At 35.9% G+C, this 22,001-nt stretch overlaps 2 protein-coding genes across 2 annotated transcripts; one reads left to right on the top strand and one right to left on the bottom strand.

Moving 5' to 3' along the window:
- The first annotated feature begins 1,097 nt into the window (after window positions 1–1,097).
- On the top strand, window positions 1,098–9,267 carry cmpk (cytidylate kinase). Its single transcript, XM_007250631.4, has 6 exons — window positions 1,098–1,380; window positions 3,969–4,115; window positions 4,722–4,874; window positions 5,406–5,482; window positions 6,383–6,479; window positions 7,348–9,267. The coding sequence occupies exons 1-6, from the start codon at window positions 1,237–1,239 to the stop codon at window positions 7,387–7,389; spliced, it is 660 nt and encodes a 219-aa protein (XP_007250693.2). The 5' UTR covers window positions 1,098–1,236; the 3' UTR covers window positions 7,390–9,267.
- Window positions 9,268–11,334: 2,067 nt separating this feature from the next.
- bcl6ab (BCL6A transcription repressor b) lies at window positions 11,335–21,851 on the bottom strand. Its single transcript, XM_007250630.4, has 9 exons — window positions 21,746–21,851; window positions 18,356–18,527; window positions 17,321–17,542; window positions 15,764–16,456; window positions 14,928–15,034; window positions 14,688–14,825; window positions 14,394–14,524; window positions 13,584–13,721; window positions 11,335–11,849 (listed from the first exon to the last, which is right to left on the bottom strand). Exons 2-9 carry the CDS (start codon window positions 18,514–18,516, stop codon window positions 11,751–11,753), a joined length of 1,689 nt encoding a protein of 562 aa, XP_007250692.3. The 5' UTR covers window positions 18,517–18,527; window positions 21,746–21,851; the 3' UTR covers window positions 11,335–11,750.
- Between the last annotated feature and the right edge of the window lie 150 nt (window positions 21,852–22,001).

Raw genomic sequence — 22,001 nt, 5'->3', positions numbered from 1 at the left:
AAAAGTAAAGAAAATGTTAGTAAACAACACCACAGTGATAATTTTATCATATCAATCAATATAATGTACATTAAAAAGTAATTAATTTTTTTTCTGCTTCTTTTTCTGAATCTGAGCGGTGGGCGTGGTAAGAGCAACAGAAAACACGCCCACTGATCGCTTATTGGTTGCAAACCTCACACACAGAGACTGGCTCCTTTATGAGGGGTTCTCTGTGTTCTACAGTTGCTACGGTGATGTGAACAACTCCTCAACCGTCCAATCAGAGACCTGCTTCTGAGTGTCAGCCACTAGCCAATCCTGATGCTTGGCACTGACGTCAGGATACTCTGTCCTGACGGCTTGTATGACTGAATGTATGTGATCAATAATAATCTATTTATATGTACCTTATTTATTTATTAATGATAATTTATTCTATTAATTTTACAATATGTGCTTATTTTAGTTTATAGTTTGCTTATTACTATACCGAATACTATGCCTTGGCGTTGCCTTGTGTTAAATGTTGTTGTTTTTTTTTTTTACTTTATTTATATATACTTTTAATATTTACAGGACATAAGTTAAGAAGGTTTTATCTCTCTCCAGCATTTTTTTATTAGTGTTAATACACTTAAAGGTTCTAGCGATTGTGGTCATTGTAAAGAGGGAAAACATATATCAGAGAGTAAAAGACAACAAAAAGCCCCAAAACAAGACAGAAAACTAAATGATTGTATTTAAAAATAATAATTGCTTTTTCTTTATATACATTTAATGGCCTTGCATATCCTTACATTTTTTTCTTCAAATTCCTAATAAGCATCAAAAATGTAGCCCTGAAAATTATTATTGTATATACATTTCATTCACTAAAATTTTAAGAAGATTTTAAGAGATCTTTTCCTGCTTCTTATTAATCAATACAATAATTATTTATGTATTTTTATATTTTGTCTAAGTTTTAAAATACATAAAAGACAACTAAAAAAAAAAAAAAAAAAAAATTTATTAAAATAAAAATAAAAAAATATATATTTTTTTTCCGAGGCAGCATCTTCGAGTCATGGGCGGGGCCTATCCACTCTGCGCTCGCTGATTGGCTGCGGGGCTGTGCAGCGGATGTGGAATCGTCTAGGCGGCACGTCTTCCTCGCCACGCAGCTCCCGGTGATTGAGGTGGAGGTTGCGGTTCCGGACTCCGGTATTGTCGGTATATCGCTCGCTCGCTCCCCCGCCCTCCCCGCGCCGGTGTATGATCGCCGGTCTGATCCGCAGCTCGCGTGAGAAAGTCTCGAGCGCTCTGCGTGGGATCGCGCTCGCCATGAAGCCGCAGGTCGTGTTCGTGCTGGGCGGTCCGGGCGCGGGCAAAGGGACACAGTGCGCCAGAATAGTGCAGGTAGGAGCCGGTTTACCCCCCTCTGTTTAACCGCTACTGTATCCATCCGAGCTCAGCACTAACCTTTATATTCATATTAAACTGTAATAAACACAGCACGAGCGGCTGCAGCGCGAGCTAGCATTGTTGTGTCGCGCGCACTTCCGCATACCCTATTATATGCATTCATAATTTGCATAAATATAATTTCATTCTTTTTATTTATTTGTAACCTTTAAATACAATGTTAAACCCCATATCCTTGCAGAACCTACTTACTGTATGCTAATTAGTGCCTAAAATGACCAATCACTGTTGCTGTTTCTTTGTATACAGTATATGGCCTTGATTATCCTTCAAATGATCCTTCCTAATAAGCTCAAAATTATGTTTGTATTTACTAGTGCGTCTGAGAAAAATAGAATATAATTGAAATTATGATTTCCAGTCAATGGAAACACTAAAATCAGTGTCTCTGAAAATTCTTATATTATATAAGACCAATTAATGCTTTTGGCCATGTAGGCAGTGTGGCAAGTCCTGCTGGAAAATAAATCCGCATTTCCATAGAGGGAAGCATGAATATGGTGCGCAACTTGTTACACTAGATAAGACAAGCAGAAAAACCTGTATAAGGCTGAACATAATGAAACTACAGCAACAAAGCAAGAAAGATTTAATCGACCAAGCAGTTTACTGTGATCACTTCATCTGAACACCTTTTGTTTACCTTCACACTTGTGTGCAGACGTGTACAGCTCAGCTGAACTGCATTCATAAAGCACTATTCATACATCCTGGTGATGCCTGTTTAAACAGTCCCCACCCTCAGTGAATTCACTTTTCCACTTCACCCTCCGCCTCGAGTTAAGCTCACTTATTATTAAGCAATAATAATGTGTGGGTGTGGGTGAAAGGTCCTTTTGGGTCAGAACACCCTGTACTCAGCTCATCATTCATTCCCATTCAGGAAAGCCATACATTTATTTATACTAGCTTTGTTTTCATTGACATCCATTGATTTTCTGTCCTCCAGAACATCAGTGAGGAAATTAATTTGCTGTTTATTTAGCTCACTATTAGTCGTGTCTATTCAGCTCCTGGGCTGTGTTACTGTAGATGTGGCACTGCTGTCACTGTCACAATGCTTCACTTTACACCAAAAGATCTGAACAGAAGAGGGCGTTAGTTTTGGTTTGCTCTGGTCCTAATCAGTTAACTATTTTGTAAACTTAAGAATTTACAAGTGTTTTCCCCTTTTTCCCCTTGGTTTGCTTGTTTTGTTGTTATTTACAAGAACACAAAGGGAAATCGGTGCACCAGAAATGCATTAAAATAAACTAGTAAAAATGTGCCCTCTGCTTATTGGTCAGATCTGTCTGGGGCAGAGCAGGAAAGTAAATACAGGAAGACGGTCCTGCATCGTGGACTACTGGAGTTTTCTGTACGATTTAACATGGAGCAGCTGCAGAGATGGCATTTGTTCATAGCTGCAGAAATTATCTGGGTAATATGAGGTTAAATGCTGTCCAACAGTGCTACATTGAGGAACCCTGAGTGTTCCGGTAAACCTGGGCACTGTCAGCCAGTGGTTACACGGTAAACACGCAGACTTCAGTCCGATATACTTGCCTCTGAGCGTCAAAAGAGGTAGCGCTGCTGATAGCGGCTAATGCTAATACTGCTCCAGCCTCAGTGCTGGAGAAACTTCTCTGAAACTCCTGTATAACTCTGTACTTCAGCAGAGTGCTTTTACTGCTCCTTAATACCTGTTTGGTAGTATTCATACACAAAAGCTCACTGACAATTTTTAGGAGAATTAAAAGATTTTAAGTGCTACCTTATAATCCAAAAAATAAGGTACAGATCACAACAAATATCCATTCATACTTTCATCCGTTCATGCTGGAAAGCCCTAGCACTTGATCCACGTTGGCGTCTGTCTTCTTTAGCAGCAGCATTCAGCCCACAGTGCACAGTGTTTACTTCATTTGTTCTTAACCAGTTTAACCAGTTTGACCAGTAACTGCTGTACCTGTATTGTCTCTTATTGGCCCGTGAAAGGTGTGAATTCTCCATGTAATTAAAGGGTGGGTTATACTTTAAAGCAGCACTGTCTGAGAATTGGTCATTTTTCCTCCTGCAGGTGGGGAGTGTCATTAACTTTTACACCTCTACTGTAAATACCAATCATGCTAAAGCTCTCACTTATGGACAGCTGTGCACGTGCATTTGCTGACAAGCTGAGCAATAGAAATGTGGCATCTGAAGAAAAAAAAAAAAGTCTCAAATGTAATTCATGTTACACAGTATATTTAGGGATGCATGGTTATTGGCACTCAGAGTATATTTGTTGCCAATAAATGAAAAATATAATAATATAATCAATAAGTTTTGTGTAATTTAATCTTATTGCATATTTATCAGCTTGTTTTATAAATGATTATAGACATGAATGTTTACCAAATAGTGTAAAATACATAATAATAATAATAAACCTTAATTCAGCAACTACTTTATTCAAACGATGGGTTTATGATTATGCTTTTGGCCACAAAATGTTTTTAATGTTAATTAAGTTTTTATATATTTGTCTCCATGTGTCTCAGAATTACAGCTACACTCACCTGTCTGCTGGAGATCTGCTGAGAGAGGAGCGCAGCCGCACGGGCTCCGAGTTCGGGAAGCTCATCGACAGCTACATCAAAGAGGGCAAGATCGTTCCTGTGGAGATCACCATCAACCTGCTGAGGAAGGTACGCCCCCTGCTGTACAGGAGAGCACACGTATTTAAATACACAGTACAGTATAGAATATCCTATTGACTTATTATGGTTGCAGCCACCTAGCAGCACCTTAGCAATCTCTTAGGAATAACATAGCAGCCAACAAGGACACCTTAGCAACCACTTAGCAAGCACCCTAGCAACACCTTTGTAACTATCTAACAACCACTTAAAAACAACAAAGCAATTAGCAGAGACACACCATAGCAACACCTTAGCAACCACCGGGCAACACCTTAGCAACCACTTAGCAACACCTTAGAAACAACATAGCAAGACCTTAGCAACTACCTAGCAACACCTTAGAAACAATATAGCAACCACCATGGATACCATAGCAATACCGCAGCAGCCACCTAGAAACAACATAGCAACCCCCACAGATACCATAGCTACCACTTAGCAACCGCCTAGCAACCACTAAGCAACACAATAACAACCATAGTGAACGGTGGGAGCCTTTTTAGCTGTGCAACCATCCTGCGTTTTCCTTATAGTTAAATAATATTGTTAGTAATGGGAGAATGTTCTGGTATTTTGATATTTTTATTTATTTATCAATATTTTTGTGTTCAGGCCATGGAGGAAACGATGAAGGCGGACGAGAACAAGTTCAGATTTCTTATTGACGGATTTCCTCGAAACCAAGACAACCTGCAGGGCTGGACCACAGTCATGGACGGCAAAGCCGACGTCAAATTTGTTCTCTTTTTTGACTGCAGTAATGAAGTGAGTCTCACTTTTTGGACTGTATGAAATTTTATTCTATTATAGAATTAAATTGTAACACCTTTTTAAAAAGGAATACGTTAATTAACAGTACTTATGAGCTTATAAACTTATATGTCTTATATGTCTCTGTTCATTATTATATACAACATTTTTAAGCGTTAACATTTAACCATGTTAAATAAGACATTACTTAACTATTTAACAATGTTCTGTTAATGTTAATGTCGTAAGTGCTTTTATTTGTCACTCTTACTGTAAAGTGTTACACTAATAAATAAATATTTGTAGTGTTTTGCCAAAATAGTTTAAATTATTGTACTTTTAAGGTTCTAAATATAGGAACTGTAAATATTTTGATCAATATTAAAACAATACGTAAATTAAAGAATATTAAAATTTAAATTATTTTGTAAATGTGTTAGGTAGATAATTTGGTTTAAGTATTTCCATATATTTTACAATATGAAAAATAATACATTGTAATAATAATGTGTATAATGTGTGTGTGTGTGTGTGTGTTTGCTGCAGGTGTGTATCGACAGGTGTCTGGAGAGAGGGAAGAGCAGTGGCCGCACAGACGATAACAGAGAGAGTCTGGAGAAAAGGTCAGTTCAGAGTTTGAGCAGCTGAATTATGACTGATCATAAATTTATAAGAATAGTTTAGTGAGCCGAGTCTCACCAGATTTAGTCAGACATGTTTTGTGCTGTAGTTTAGTTCTGGAGCTAAAGGCTACATGCAGTTATCTGTAGCAGATGTTTTGGCTGCTGATGAACTTTAGTCCTGGTTTATAGATTGCAGTGTGTCTTACAGTATCAGGAACCACATGTTCTGCTTTATTATGGATCACTTAACAGCTCTACACATCTCTTCATTATTTTATTATTGTATAAAGTCTGAGCACAGCTGAACAGTGTGAGTGTATTGACGCATATGCTAGAAATTTGGGAAAATTTCCACTCATACAGTGCCTTAAAAAGTATTAATACCCCTTGAACTTTTCCACATTTTTACATAAATATAAATGTATTTTACTGGGAAAAGTTCCATTATCAATACTTTATAGGATCAACTTTTACTGCAATTAAAGCTGCATTTCTCCGCAACTTAATTCCTGACCTGTCTGGTGTGTTTTATTATGGTGGTGTTTGGTCACTTATGTTTTTTAACATATCTCCAGTAAAAAATTAGCTAATAAGTGACTTCTGAAGGTGATCACACTGGATTTTATTTATATTTACTTTTGAAAAAAATTGAAAACTCATTTTCTTTTCAACACACAATTGCACATTATTTTGTGTTTGTTGATTTGATTCAATTTCCGATTCAATATTTAATAATATAGGAATGTTTAATTAACAATTACAGGTTTTGTTATATGATTTTTAGAGAATTAATGTTATACAGGAAACACTAAACAAATTGTGTTTACATGAAGACATGAAATGTAAGTTTTTTTAATTTGCATTGCAGCTGATGGTTCTGTTCTCTTGTTCTTTTCACAGGATCCAGACCTACCTGCAGTCCACTCGGCCAATCATAGAGCAGTACGAGCAGCAGGGTAAAGTGCGCTGCATCGATGCCTCGCGTGATGTGGACGAGGTGAGTTTGCTCTTTTTTTTATTGTCTGTGCTAAAAAAAATAAAAAAACACCACTGTGTTTTATTACAAAAAAACATATTAACCATATTTAGTTTAAATCTGATTTATGTGCCCTTTAAGATGTTAAAGGTTCAACTCTTGCTGCATTTGTATAATATAATATAATATAAAATAATATAATATAATATGAATCACTGTAGTAAATATAGAATAGTTTTTGTATATTTTCTTTTTTTTAATTAGTTGCTAATAGTGCATTTTATCTTTGCAATAATTATCATTTAAATATACTTCATCATATTTTTACTGAATCTCAGAACTTTTTTCTGTTTTTTCATTTTTTTTTTTCCTGTTTTGTACTTTTTTAATGTCTGTTTTGCTTTAACATTGAACAACATTGGGGAGTAGTGTAGATATTTTGCAGTAAGTTCTTTGTAACTTTCAATGCTATTTATTGTAAAAAAAAGAGTTAAATGTTCAATTTCTATTGGCCCAATTATCAAGAAATTTTGAGACAGTGTAAGGGAGTTTCTAGGTTTAAATTATGTAGTAAACAAAAAATCGACAAAAAAAGGAAATTCTTGTTTTTCATTGAACAGCGACAATATATATATACATTCAGTTCTTTTTATTTTTCAATGTATTTATTTCTAATTTATTTATTTATTATATAAATAGGCTTGAGCGCTCACACTTTCTTACTTTTTTCTGTTTTTATATATATTTTTAATTGAATTGAATTTTTTATAATATAATTTTTCTTCAGGTTTTTTTTTTTTTTACAATGTACATTTTTAGTATGCATTTTTTTTCTTAATTTTTTTAAAAATATGCACTTTGTCTAATTTTTTCTTTCTTTTCTCTGCAGGTGTTTGCTGACGTGAAGAAAGTCCTCGATAAGGAAGGCTAGAGCTCCAAAACTTCCATCTGCTGAAGTGCCATCAGCCCCAAATCTTCAAAATGTTCTTTTTATTGATGTCAGCAACACTATGCTTCATTTATTTACATGATTATCTTTTTATTCATTTAAATGTGTTTTTTGTTTTTTGTCATTGTTGTCGCGAGTGTGTGGGTATGAATGTGTGTGTATGTGTTGGGTGTGTGCATATGTATGTATGTATGTATGTATGTATGTGTGTGTGTGTGAGTGAGTGTGTGTGTGGACGGGGGCGGGGCTAGACGTTTGGTCGCCCTGCAGCCATACCTGCTTAATACAACGCTGGAGAGGAACAAAAATTAGAGCAGTAGAGTGAAAGTGTAAAGAGACTGTTTCCATTGGAATGGTGTGCGGTAGCTTCTGCGCCGTGTTTATGTGACCTAAAGTGTGTTTGAGAGTTTGATTCGTCTGTACGATGGAACCATATTATCTTTATCTACGTCTAACTAAGGCCAGAACAGCAATGAAAGGGGGCCAAGCACTGACTGCATAGAGCTGCTGCATCCAGATCACAGTAACTGTAAGCGGTATGAATTAACCAGTGTTTCTCCAGCTGCAGTCATATAGTTCATTTCTACTGTAAGGTTCTGTGTTTTTTTCCAGGTCTAGAACACCTTATCCAGTTCAAATAGGACTTCATTCCTACTAATATAAAGATTAAAGCACAACTGTGAAATGCATATTATCTGACTGGAGCTGAGGAAACACTGGCCTAGATCTTAACTTTGCAGCATTTTAGGCTGGATTTCTAGACCCAGGTTAAGCTCAAGTCTTGACTAAATGATGTTTTTAATGCAGTGACACTATTAAAGAAGAACTCTGGTGTAAAATTGACTTTTGTTGTAGTAAAACATGATAAAAAGGACTTCCCTTCAATGAATAGCACACCTCCGCTTTCCCACAGCTTTCTGAGATCTAGTAATTTTGTGCTTCTTCTTTAAGATTTACTTTAAGTTTACTCTTAGACTTCTAAGGCTGTACCTTCATCCCATTTTACCCATTTTGCCCTGATACTTACCTTACCTTTTCTTTTCGAGTGTAAAGAGGGGAAATCCTCCACCTTAAGCACCCGATAGATATGTCATCAGGAGCGCTAAAGTTTAGTTAGCTTAGCTGCTGCTGGTTAACTATTTCACTTTAGGGCTGTATTATTGTATGTCTTCATATAATAAAGGGGGTAGATGTGCAGAAATGAATTATTATAATTATTATTGTTCATTCCGCCTTAAATACTGCAGCCCCTGTGCCTTTTGTTGTACTATTTAAGGTAGAATGGGAAAGTTAGCTTTTTTTAGCTAGCCACTGAGATAAACTACTATATATATATATATATATATATATATATATATATATATATATATATATATATATGCTTGTTATGAAGAATTCAAAAACAAGTCATTAAACATTGAAACTACACATTAGACTATGGTAATATTAAAGTGCTAATCGTCAATTTTAAATAATGAAATTTGTGTTTTTTTGATGGGCAAACAAGCCCTATCCCTTCCCCTAACCTACCCCTCTAACCTAACAAGAATCGGGTAAGTGGTAAAATGGGATTTAAACAGTTAAAACAGGCTTTTCGTGTAGGATTTCTTGTTTTATTGTATCTGTAGGTACTTGTATGCATTTAGCTAAGGTCTGGGTTAGCAGTCAGTGTTAATACATCGGTGGGATCAGTCATGAATTGGTTGTCTTTGTCCTGTTGGGTCAGAAATCAGAAATACAATGTACTGTCTCCTCCTGCAGCTGCTGCAATATAAAACACTCTTAACAGACCCCACTTCAGAAAATAAACGTCCATTTAAACATAACACACACACAATAAAAACGCCGGCTGCTACCAAATCAATTTGTACTTTGTGTTACTCTTACTGTCTGTCCACTATATCAGTGAGACCTGGCATTTACTGCCTTTATCAGGTGCATAGATAGTGAATAATTCATAGTAGATAGTGAATTTATAATATTTTATCATTTATAATGGCTACCAAGTAATTTACTGAAGCAAATACTGAAAAATAAAGAAGTAAAATAAAATGTTTTGTTGCTGAAAAAATCATATTGAATACTGAATATTTTTTGAGAATTCTGAATAATAAAATAGACACTTTACTGTAGCTAATGAATAAGTAATCTACCTTAAATTCAACCATAAATGTATGTTTAAGGTTAGGTTTACAGTTACATTCAATAGATAATTATTTACTCTCATTCATACATTCAGCTGCATTAAAAAAAATATGTAGTTAAATGTTAGTTGAGAGCGTCTATGAGGCATCTATAATGGACCATACAAATAAAAAGTGATAATGAATAATTAATGGTAGATACTGGATAATTCATGGTAGATACAAAGCACATTAATCGTAAATTTGATAGAATATAGTAGATGAAAAGTTTATAGTTGATACTAAAGTAATAAAAGTGGATGCTAAACATGCCGTTATGTAGATAATGGATGATTCATGGTAGATACTTATAGAAGTTGCCAAATAATGTGCATGCAGTGAATATTAAATAATTTATAGTGCAAATGCTGGGGTTAGTAATATTCACACTGTGTGCAGGTGGCAGGTTTTTACTGTGTTTTAGGAGTTATTATGTCTGAACTGATATCGTCCCCGCTGGGCTGCAGTGTACAGGTATCAGTACCTGCATGATGTAATTATTTCATTTCTTAGTTTAGGTGTGTAATCATGTTTAGCTGGAGGAAAGTGAAGCATTGCTCAGTGATTACATCAGTACAGGTAAATCTCCTCCACAATACACAGCTGTACTGGTGGAACACAGGTCTTTGAGCTTCTCTCTCTGAAGAGGCTTCCTACTGCTGTATCTGTATCTCTGACATACAGAAGACATTTATTTTTGTATTTAAGGTCTTCAGCTCCAGTGAATAACCAAAAATTGTAAAAAAAAAAAAAAAAAAAAAAAAAAAAATTAGCTACCAAGACTTTTAAGGAAGTAAAAAACAAACCAAAAAATGGTATACTGTAATAAAAAAAATTTAATGAAAATATGTGTATTAAAGAAAACATGTACAGAAAACAAAAAAGGTATATTGTAAAAAAAACTGAAAAAAAATATATATAAAAACCTGAAAAATGTATATTGTGAACAAAACCCCACAAAATGTATATTGTAAAATAAATGGAAAAAATATATACTGTATAGATGTGTTGTAAAGTCACGAAGACCTGAAGAGGTCTGTAAATCTGAAAGTTTCTCTGCAGTGAACCACAACTTGAACTCTGAATAAGTGAGTGTTAACCTGGAATTCCCCATCACTAATCACTAAAACACTAAACACCACCACATGTGTGTCTGGTACCGGTGACCGCAGCTTTGTTGTTTAAAAGCCCTTTGCTGCAGTACCACACCCCAGCCTGAAGATGGCAGCACTTCCCTACCTTTCTCTACATTCTCTTTATAGCGTATCTACAAGTTGATAACCTTTTTCAGCCCTAAATTATGATACAGTGATGAGAAGTATAAGTATTCTTAAATTTGTAATTGTTTTTTACTAGGTATGTTATCACAGAGGATAAAAAAAAAACAGTAAAAGAGAAAATTACCCCAGAAACCCATGAGAAACTAATCCCATCTAGATAGGGCTTAAGCTATGATTCAATTGGCTTGTAAACTTTTTTATTGGCTGGTTCATGGTCTATTGTGATGGACAACAGGTCTCAATTATTGTTATGTGCAACTTAAAAAAAGAAAATACCTGATGTTCAAAGGTTCAAAGGATTAATATAAATGATTTTTTTAGCTACTCCAACTTAAAGCAACTTAAAGCAAAGTCGTCACAATGACATGAAACAATCATGAACAATCTTTGGTATCAAATATTTTATTACAAGTACCGTCGGCCCTCATTGGTATCAAAATACTGTACAGTGTTAATGAAGGACCTATAAATAAAGCTTTTTTTATTTAATTTTTTTAAAGAGTACCCTCTAACATGTACCATACTCAGCAAGTGCAAAAATAAACAGTATCTGATTTCACATTCACAAAATAATCATCTATAATATAAACATCACCACTTCCTATAATACACAGCTCTGTATTAATTGATGTTTATGGTCGGTTTTACATTATAAAAATGTACAGAAGCGCATTAAATCTGTAACAATCTAACACTGAAGGGAGGTCTGGTCCCGAGTCGTGCCTGACGTCCGCTGCCTCAGCGTACCACGTGTGGTAGTACCCAGTGATGGAGAGAGCAGCTTCAGTCCCGCACTGTGTCGGGGTACCTCTGCTATTATTGTGCATTTTGGTTCAGTCTCTGAGTTCATGTTTGTTTCAGCCGGCTGCTGCTGAGCTGGTCAGTGCTGGACCTTGCTGTTGGTCACGGCTCCGTGTTTCTGCCGAAGGTGCAGTCTTAACTGGCTTTTGTGGCGGAAGCGTAAGTCACATTTCTCACACTGAGGAGAGAGAAATTATAGAAAGATCAGTCAAAATGCAGTGTGTAAAAAACAAGCAGATTAAAACAACTGAAACAGCCTTGGCAAAAAAAAAATAATTGCTTGAATTGAAGCTAGAAGATTCAATAATTCAAGATATTTATTGTCAGATCACAGAGTAAATAAACGTTAATATGACTGGGTATAAAAATATACAATGCTATATATACATATGCTGGTTCTGAGTATGTATGTGGAAGTTTAATGCACAAAAAAGAACACTAATATTCTACTATAAAATCTACATAGCAAATAAGTCAAATTATTATTGCAAACCCTTTAATGTGTCTGAATTTTAAAAAATCTGTAAAAAAAGAGTTGTAAAAGACTCGTTGCCAGTTATCAGTAAAGCTTGATTGCATTTGTTGCCACCAATAGTCACAACCAGGTTAAGGGTTTAGGGGGCAAAACCTTTTACACACTTTTTCACACAGGGGTTTGGATAGTTATTTTTCCTTTAATAAATAAAAGTATTATTTAATTGAATTGAATTTATTAATTAAAGTGTTTTTTTTATTTATTCAGGTTATTTTTGTCTGATTTTAAAGTTTGTTTGATAATCTGAAAAATATCAGCATAACAAAAAATAAATCTGTAGGGGGCGAATACTTTTTTCTCGCCACTGTATAAAGAAAACATCAGTAAGACTTTACACACTTTAGAAAGAATCGCAGATTAAACGAGTAGTAGAAAAAAGAGGTTATCATTTGCATACAATGATTAAAAGAGTCGTTATCTTTAACACAGTCATGCATTAGATAGAAGTTCATGATTGTAATAGGGTGGCTAACAGATGTCTGATGCATATTATTGCACTATAAAATTACATTTTATTCACATTATCGTCTTCTATAAAATGCTGCATTTTTCATTCTGTGTATCATTTAGTGACTGATAAGTTAGACACAGTTCTTACCAAAAAGGACAGATCGGACAAACCTGAAGCTCTGGAATCTTAATATATATATTATAAATCATGTTTACTGGTATACTGACTAAGGCAGCTACCTGCTGTCAGGTATTTTGGTCCACTGCAGAGGAAATCTAACACTGAATCGCATTATTGCTGTGTGTAAATAAAAATATTTTTTGGTTTATATTGACCTTTCTATTTAATAAACCATTCCTAATCAGTACAAAAACATGATTTAAAATGTTCTAAATTACACTAAATTAGTAAAACATGAGCTGTTACTTTGCCTCAATGGCTCTAGCACTAATGTCTTTCCAGTGTTTTTGCAGTGGAGGGGACTTAGTTTATAAACTTCTTTTATTGGCTGGTTTGTGGTGTATTCTGATGGATAACAGCTCTCAAATAGTGTTATGTGCAACAAAATATTTAAAAATAAATAAAATACATGACGTCCATTGTAATGGATGCAAGTTCTGAAATGATTAAAGGGGCACTAAACTCCCTGAGTCCACCCTCAGCTCAAATTAAAATAAGGCTAAAAATGGGAAAATGAGAAAGGTAGTTTGGAAGGGGCACTGTGTGATGTATGGGTTTAGGGGCGGGGCAGGAGGGAGAGCTGATTGGCTGAGGACTGGAATGTTTCATTACTTCAAATAGGGAAACACACTTCAGCTATTAAAGGGAAAATATGGTTTAGGGTTTAATGTCTCTTTAAAAGTGTAAAATTAATGAAATTTGATTATAAGCCCTCAAAAGATTCACTTTTAAAGTGGAGCACTTACGTGATAGGGCTTCTCGCCGGTGTGTATGCGCAGGTGACTCTTTAGTGTCTGCAGGTGGCGGAAGCGGGTGCCGCAGACGTCACAGGAATATGGCTTCTCTCCGGTGTGAATTAGCACATGGGCCCTCAGGTGAGCCACCTGCATATAGATATGGGCAAACGGTTAGCTTCAGAGAAAATACAAAATACAGTAAAACACAGACAACCAACCACCTTTAAGGGATCTAAAGTCCTGCAGTGATTAAACTGTAAAAAAGTTGTAATTTCAGTACAGTAGGTGGCAGTATGCACTAAGAAACAGCTTCATTTTAGAAGCTGTAAGACTCTTAAACTCCAATTTAAAAGGACAATTACATATTAAACAACATTGAGACACTTTTACATGTTACTGCTATTTATTCACACTCATCTATGCTTCCCTATTATCTTAATTATGTTATATATACTATGTCTGTTTCCCCATTCTTATCTATTTTATTCTTTATTTTATATTTTATTTTTCCATCAACTTAATAATTGTTATTTGGGTGGAACTGGACTGTGAGATTTTTTCTTTTATTGAAAAAAGAAAGTCTTGAGTCTAGCCATTCACTCACTACAGAGCAGAGCAGTAAAACAGCAGCTCTGGAGCTCTGGAAATTAAATAGGGTCTTAAGTTTTGTAGGGAAATGTCTTATAAACAAGTGGAGATGGGTGGCAACAGGTCCATAGTTGTTGGTTAAAATATAGGAAAATTTAAATTGACATAATTCATACCCTCCACTATAACTGACCCTTCCTGCTAAACCTCAATTTTGACGTTTTTAACTACCTGGACGAAGCACGAGCTGCACGTTTCACACTTGTATGGCTTTTCCCCAGAGTGGATCCTCAGGTGAGTCTTTAGGTTCGCAGGTCTGTTGAACTGAGCTCCACAAACATTGCATCGGTACGGCTTTTCCACTGTTACACCAAACAATAAAACACATAAAACACACTGTCAGTGAGACTGTGCTGTTTTTTACTGCTATTAAATAGGTTTAGTATTTTTTTACTTCTTGATCTATCAAAAAAACAGTATTATTATTATTATTAACTGCAGACAGAAATGCAGTCGTTTATCTACCTGGATGGACAGCCTTGGGGCTATTTAAAGACTGGCAGCGGTCGCACTTGTATGGCTTGCCCTCCTGAAGGTGCCAATGATTCTCTGAGTTCATCTCAACTCTGGAATGACAGTCACTGCAGACCACACTGCTGTTCCCTGCAGAAAAACAAATAAAAAGTTTTTTATTTAGCGGATAATCTTTTAAAACAACCTAAAGTACATGCACATATGTTAGAGGTTTAGTACAGAAACACTAACCATGGCTCATCTCAGAGCTGTTCGAGTTGCTCTCATCCCTCTGAATGTGGGTAGATGTTGACAAAGGCATGGCATCACTTGCTCTTTGACCAAAATCCTCCACAGATCTAAAAACAAGACAAAAAACAACCATGAATTTCGGTTTCAATAATGCTCCGAGTGATTTTCTAAACAATCATAATTAATCATATTAATCATGGGTAATACTCGGTTTCAATAAAGCACTGAGTCCTTTCCTCAGAAATCATAATCAATTTGAGCTTGTTGATGAGAATCATGCTATATTTAAGCTATAATACACTCGAGGTTTGTGGTATAATGTGTAATACTGGCAACTTGGCTTAGTGCCTAAGACTGCAGCACAGCGGTGCCAATATTATAAGTTATAGCACAAACCTTGAGTGTATTATTGCGTTTATATCACACACAGTCCTATCCATTATCGCTGTTTATTAAAAGATTTAAAGAGTTCAAGAGGGGGAGAAAATAGTATCTGTTTGGTTTTAAGCACACGGCCAGTTAAAATAGTGTCTATAGTGCTCTGCTTCCTGTAGCTGTGCAGTTTGGCTTGTAAGCGCTGCATCGTTGCTAGGTTACCCGTATGTGGTGGTTACAGTGCATTACCAGCTGATAACAGCACTCTTAGAACGCCTCTCAGCCAATCACACTCACATTTCAGGTTTAGAACTAAATGTGGTATAATTTAGGCTTAATTAAGCATGTGTATGTATGATTAATGTACCAAATTACATAAGAATTTGAGATAATTACATTTTTAATGAACTGAACTGATTCATTAATCTAAACAGTAAGTCATTGTCAATTTTGCAACCCACCTGCTGTTACTATTCAAGTAGCTGATGCTTGTGTGTTCGGTACTCTTGGTCGTGGACTCTGTGCCGGTTTGAGAGAGATTCTCTGAGCCGTCGGCGGAGTTTAGCACGATGAACTTGTACTTCTTCCAGTTGTGGACCTTCGCCTCATTGGCTGAAGCTCTCTGGGAGGAAGCCGCCTCCCTGCTGCAGCCGCTGGACTCGGCTGGAGAATTGGGCTGGCAGTCCGACCTCAGTGGGCTGTGAGGTCCGATAATCTGAGAATGGCCAAAGTTCTCCATGTCTTCCGCCTCCACCTTCATACCGGCGGAGCTAGCGTTGTTGCCCTGATCCTGGCCCAGCTGGAGGACCACAGATGGACGGACGGGGTGGTAGATTTGAGAGATGCTGGAGCTGTTTACTTTATGGGAGGCTTCTCCTACTGGAGGAGAGCGCTGACCCTGGGTGATGACGCTGTTGCAGGGAACCTGCCAGGCCAGAGGTTTAACGCTGGAGGTGGCCGCCCCTGGAACAGGGAGGTGGCCGTAGAAACGCGTGGGGCTGCTGGTGGAGGTGCTGACTGCATAGTGAACGACTGGAGGCCCGAGGGACCTCCCACTGCTCCTTGTAACATTACTGAAGCTAAAGGAGACATCCTGAGGTAAACTTGTGTGGCTGGCTTGTACTTCCTCTCTAGGCTGCTTCACACTCAAACCCCTGTGAAAAGATAAACAGACCGGTTTAACTGATGACGCAAATAAAGAGATATGATCTATAACCATCTGTAAACATCACGGCTGAAAACGTAACAATGAAAACCAGCAACTTTTTTAAAAAGTTTGTGACGAGCTGGGTTGCACATGTACACACACATATATATATATATACACACAATAGTGCATTTGAAAAAAAACATTCTCAGTGAATATCATTGAAAAGTTACTTTATTTTATTAATTTAGTTGACGCAAAAGTGAAACTCATATATTATATAGATGTATTAAACACAGAGTGATCTATTTTAAGCCTTTATTTATTTTATTGTTGATGACCCTTTCCTTTTATGGCTTACAGACAATGAAAATCCAAAAATCAGTGTCTGCCCTCTGCTGATAATTTTTACATAGATGTGGCTTTTATTTTCCAGCAGGACTTGGCACACTGCCCACACTGTACCAAAAGTACCAGTTGGTCATATATAATATTCTAATTTTCTAAGACACCGATTTTTGGGTTTTCATTGGCTGTAAACCATAATCATCAACAATAAAATAAATAAACGCTTAAAATAGGTCACTCTGTGTGTAATACATCTATATAATTTAGAACTGAATTACTGAAATAAAGTTACTTTTCAATGATATTCATTATTTTGGAGATTCACTAGTACATTTACATATAGCTTCTAGCTTATATATATATAGCTTCACAGCTAAACATTGCCATTTTTGTGCCCCCAATACAGGGCAATCAATAAGATCATAGCTCATTTGTATACATAAATGCATGCAAATGTATATATACACTGTCGTATATATAAACCCATGTAAATATAACACAGAATATGGGCTTTTTTATCTACCTGGATTCCATGAACTTCTGGCAGGTTTCCACCATGTGCTCCATTTGTAGATATATGGCTGTGCTGAGGGTGGCCAGGATGTAGCGCTCTTTAAGGGTCAGGCAGGAGGTGTACATAAACTCCAGGAGTATAGCAAAGCCATTGGGGTCCACCGTTGTGTCCAAACTTATGACCATAGGGTCACTTTTTTGAGTGTTGACGAATAAGGTATAGAAGTATCCACTTTAAAAGAAAAGAAAGGGATATAAAATAAGTTACTACATGCACAAATCATTTTAACAATCTTTATAACACATATGTATAATATTTAATCTAGACATTAGTCACATTAAACTCATGAAACACATTAAGCTGACTTTCAGTTAATTTAATAACAATAATAATATTTATTATTTTTATAATAATACTACTAAAATGAGCTATTTTGTGCAGTTTTTGGTTTCCGGTCCTGTCTTTAATTTCTAGTAAAAGCAAAGGGTACTCGTGAAATTTATTTTTCAGAATAAGGGAAGTGAAATGAGAGAAGTGGTGGGTTGAGTGAAAGCAGGTCTTGTTTTAGTGATGGCAGAGAAAACCTCAGCAATCGTTTAGCTAATCTGAAAGCTATAGTTCCTCAAAAAAAAAAATCGAATGAGATGATTCATGAACGAACATGATCAGTGACATGACAGTAATGTGTACTTCTTCTTTTTAGAAGAAGAGATGATATGCTAACACCAAACTTAGACTATAACCATTCTTATCTAAGATAAATTAACTCTCAAAATATACAATTACTTGCTTAAAAAAAGTAAAAAAACACAATTAAGACATATTATTAGTATTACATTTGTGCTGCTTTCAATATTTAAGCTAAAACTGGAACATTCCTGTGGTGACACATTTCTTGTGTTAATAGGATAAACATAGCCCAGCATATTCCTCAAACATGGCTTGGCTATTCAACTGCATCTGCTGTCTCTGACCAATCATTGTTTTGGTTAACGTTTTCTTGAACATAAAAGTTTTATTGATGACTTGTTCAGCTCAGCTCACCTGCAGGCCATAAGCACTGTTTTGTGGGCGTGAAACTGCTGCCCTCCGACCACAATAGTGACGTCAGTGAGGATGTTGCGGCTCCGCAGGCGGTTGAAGTTGAAGAGCACGTCCCCCGCATGGCGAGTGAACTGGATGCAGCCGTCTGCTGCGCTATTCATGCTAGCAAACTCTGTGGGAAAGAAAAAAAAAAACAATAAAACATAATTTAACTTGTTTCCTTATGGATCTCAGTTTGTATCCATATGGATGATCACAAGCCATCAAACCAAGCTGAACTGCTTAAATTTTGTTATTTCAGCCATTTCTCATTTTCTGTAAATAAATGCTCTAAATGACAATATTTTTATTTGTAATTTGGGAGAAATGTTGTCTGTAGTTTATAGAATAAAACAACAATGTTCATTTTACTGAAATATAAACCTATAAATAGCAAAATCAGAGAAATTTATTCAGAAACTGAAGTGTTCTCCTAATTGTTTTTTTCAGAGCTGTAAATGGAAAGTAGGCCTGATTTACTAAAAAACTTTTAATTTTTGAGGGAATTATATTTTATTATTATTGTTATTATTCATGGTAAATAAACATGTTTAAACATCTTATAAAGACTACAAAAAGTTATAGAATATAGACATTTAAGCAGCGTGGACTCAATAAAATTGAGATACATTAGTAAATTAAATATTTTAATTGTATATATAACTCTACTGCATAAAATATGTCTGTAGTGAAAATTTATTTTTCTATTATTTCTGTATTAAAAGGTAAATACATTGCATATAAAATTTTAAAAAATAAATTAATTAATTAACAAGAAAAGCATGCTGTTCCATGTTGTAAATTTGTAATAAGCTTGTTTGACTTTCTAGGCCACGGGAGTTGAAGGTCTGCTGTGGCCTGTGTACACAGACTTTCTCCCACTGACCTGTTTGGGACAGCAGTGCCCACAGTGATTAACCACAGAGCATGTCTACACAGTTCCTAGGAATCGAGAGCCGTAGGGGAGGCCTGAGAGTCAGACCGAAACATCTTCTACAGCTGTCATATTCTAACAATGATTAAAACCTGTTTGGGTTGAGAACAATTACTGAAAGCTGTTCTCCAGCTGTTCCAGCTTTAAAAAAAAAAAAAAAAAAAAAAAAAAGAACTGAAATCTTTGACAGTACTGAAAGCTGTACTGTGGTACTAAGAAAGTACTGAAGTTTCCAAACTAGTCAACTGTATTGTGATACTTAACTGTATGAACACCACCCAGCACTGCATGTTATATCACATATACAGCTCTCATAAGAAATAAGAGAGCACTTTAAAATGTATGAGTTTCTTTTTCGATTTTACCAAATTGTAAACCTCTGGAATATAATCAAGAAGAAGATGGATGATCACAAGCCATCAAACCAAACTGAACTGCTTGAATTTTTGCACCAGGAGTGTAGAGCATAAGGTTATCCAAAAGCAGTGTGTAAGACTGGTGGAGGAATACATGCACAGGCCTCTGTTGTAACCTGAACAGTCCTACACAAAGACCAATATCCCAATATAAACTCTAGAGGGCGACATAAGGTACAGTGTGACAACTTAGAACAGTTCAGCAGATCACCTGTTTCATAGAGAGCAATGTGTTTCCATAAATCTGATTATTCATCGTTAACATAAATCAATCAACCAATCAATACTGTCACAAGTAGTCTAGTTTATAAATATTTAATAGGCAAAATTAATTAGCAATATTAATTTATCCAACAAGTCCACACAATGCCTCCATCTGTCCAGCCGTATTAAATAAAGATAAATCCACCTCTGAGCACCACAACAGGTGGCCATATGTCTGTTCACACCTGGCCAAGGTTAGAATTTACATTAACACTTTACTGCAGGGCTGCAGTTACACAAATAACCCTGACGTAAACCTACACAGACATTTTTAAAGGGTTTTTACAACCAGCATTTCTATTTACTAGTCATAGTAGTACTTTCTGCTGAGGTGAAATGACATCATCAGAACTGATGAAAGCAGAGCTTTACGAACATTCATGTAGGTTTGTGTCATGTGTCTTGAAAGGAATTTATTAAGATGTAGGTGTTGTGTAGCTTTTATGATCACTCCCTATTTTCGTCAATACATTAACCTAGCTGTCTTGATTTTCCATTCTGGCTAATATCATTTACATGTGCAAGTGCAAGACTTTTACAAACAACTTTTTACAACATTAAAACTATCAATCATACGTTTGGATGCATTTAGCATCTATATATATCCATTAACAGTACTCATTAACACCATTTACTCAAACAGCCAGTATCTCAATAAGTACTACATGTTTGAGCTTGCAATAATGTAATACAAGGTCCTGCTTAATAATAATAACACCACTATGACCATTATGATTAAATGTCTTATTACTTTCTAATTACATTGTCAGGTTGATTTTGGGTCTTATTACATAAATACAGTGCAGTTTTTTTTTTTTTTGCAGAAAATGTGAAATGGCTGAAATAATAAAAAAGACACAGAGCTTTCAGACCTCAAATAACGCAAAAAAAAATCAGAATTTAAAAAATCAATATTTGGTGGAATAACCCTGTTTTTTAATCACAGTTTTTTTATGCATCCATCTTCCTCTTAATTATATTTCAGAGCTTTTTTAATTTGGTAGAATAAAAAAAAACATCATTTATAAGTGGTTTGCATATATGCAGGTTATTTCCGTTCACAAATAAGCTATAATTCCCACTCCAGCCAAATAAGTGGGTCAAACCCAACCTAAACCAAGTCAGACCTATTAACTAACAGCCTGTCTAGACTATTTATATCCTAATGACAGATTTGCAGTGCACTTATACGAGAGGGATGAAGCCTTGAATGACACTTAAGCAGCGTTAAATCAAATAAAGCACGAGGAAAAAAACGTTCAATCTGATTCTGAATCAGTTTAACGCGTTTTTTAAACTTTAAATAAATACAAAAAACAGCGCAGCCTTTTTTTTTCCATCCATGTGAGAAAACAGGTCGACGCTTGTGCGCTTGTGCCGCGCATGCGCACAGCGAGTCTGACATTTCTGCTGAGTTAGGTTAACTAACGCTACATAAAAACTTACGGCGTTTTAAAACACAACAGGCAAGCGTTAAAACTGATTTAATGATTTTAGCCAAGCCATTAAAGCGTTAACAACCCAAACCAAGCGTTCAAAAGACCGTTATTAAGTTAAATAGTTTAGCTAGTTAGCTAACTAACTCCAACGGCCGCTGGCTTAGCTTAAAGGCTAACAAACAAACAAAATGTACAATAAAGTCGCCTGGAAATTATCCAAACATGTTAAAAGTGTAGTAGAAAAGGTAGAGCGCGTCTGAGCGCCGCGCTGAAGCTCTGACAGGTAGGAGAAAGTCACCTGGTGTGCGTTATTTTCCTGGAAGAGCCGTCTGGACTCGCTTCTTGGAAACAGACTTCTGCGAACATTCAGCTCTCAGTTCTCGGAATTCCACCAGCGGCGCAAACCACTCCCCGCCACAATAGGGGGAGCCTGAAATAACCCCTGTCGTTTGTAAGTGATTTTGGTCTTTTTTATCTCTTCTAAAACGTTTTAAACACGTTTAATTAATTATATAAATATTCTAAACGCTTTAAAAACTTTAATATGTTTTTTA

This window comes from Astyanax mexicanus, chromosome 8 (genome assembly GCF_023375975.1).
Source record: "Astyanax mexicanus isolate ESR-SI-001 chromosome 8, AstMex3_surface, whole genome shotgun sequence".
Classification (NCBI taxonomy): domain Eukaryota; kingdom Metazoa; phylum Chordata; class Actinopteri; order Characiformes; family Acestrorhamphidae; genus Astyanax; species Astyanax mexicanus.
This window is presented reverse-complemented; position numbering and strand designations above follow the sequence as displayed.

Bases quoted from the DNA above. Each gene is read 5' to 3' on its own strand.
- cmpk (XM_007250631.4), top strand. From the start codon at position 1,237: ATGATCGCCGGTCTGATCCGCAGCTCGCGTGAGAAAGTCTCGAGCGCT. The intron at 1,381-3,968 runs GTAGGAGCCGGT...CATGTGTCTCAG, and splicing joins AGTGCGCCAGAATAGTGCAG to AATTACAGCTACACTCACCT. The intron at 6,480-7,347 runs GTGAGTTTGCTC...TTTTCTCTGCAG, and splicing joins CCTCGCGTGATGTGGACGAG to GTGTTTGCTGACGTGAAGAA.
- bcl6ab (XM_007250630.4), bottom strand. From the start codon at position 18,516: ATGAATAGCGCAGCAGACGGCTGCATCCAGTTCACTCGCCATGCGGGG. The intron at 14,826-14,927 runs GTTAGTGTTTCT...GTTTTTCTGCAG, and splicing joins CAGCTCTGAGATGAGCCATG to GGAACAGCAGTGTGGTCTGC. The intron at 13,722-14,393 runs GTAGTTAAAAAC...ATCTATATGCAG, and splicing joins GCAGCTCGTGCTTCGTCCAG to GTGGCTCACCTGAGGGCCCA.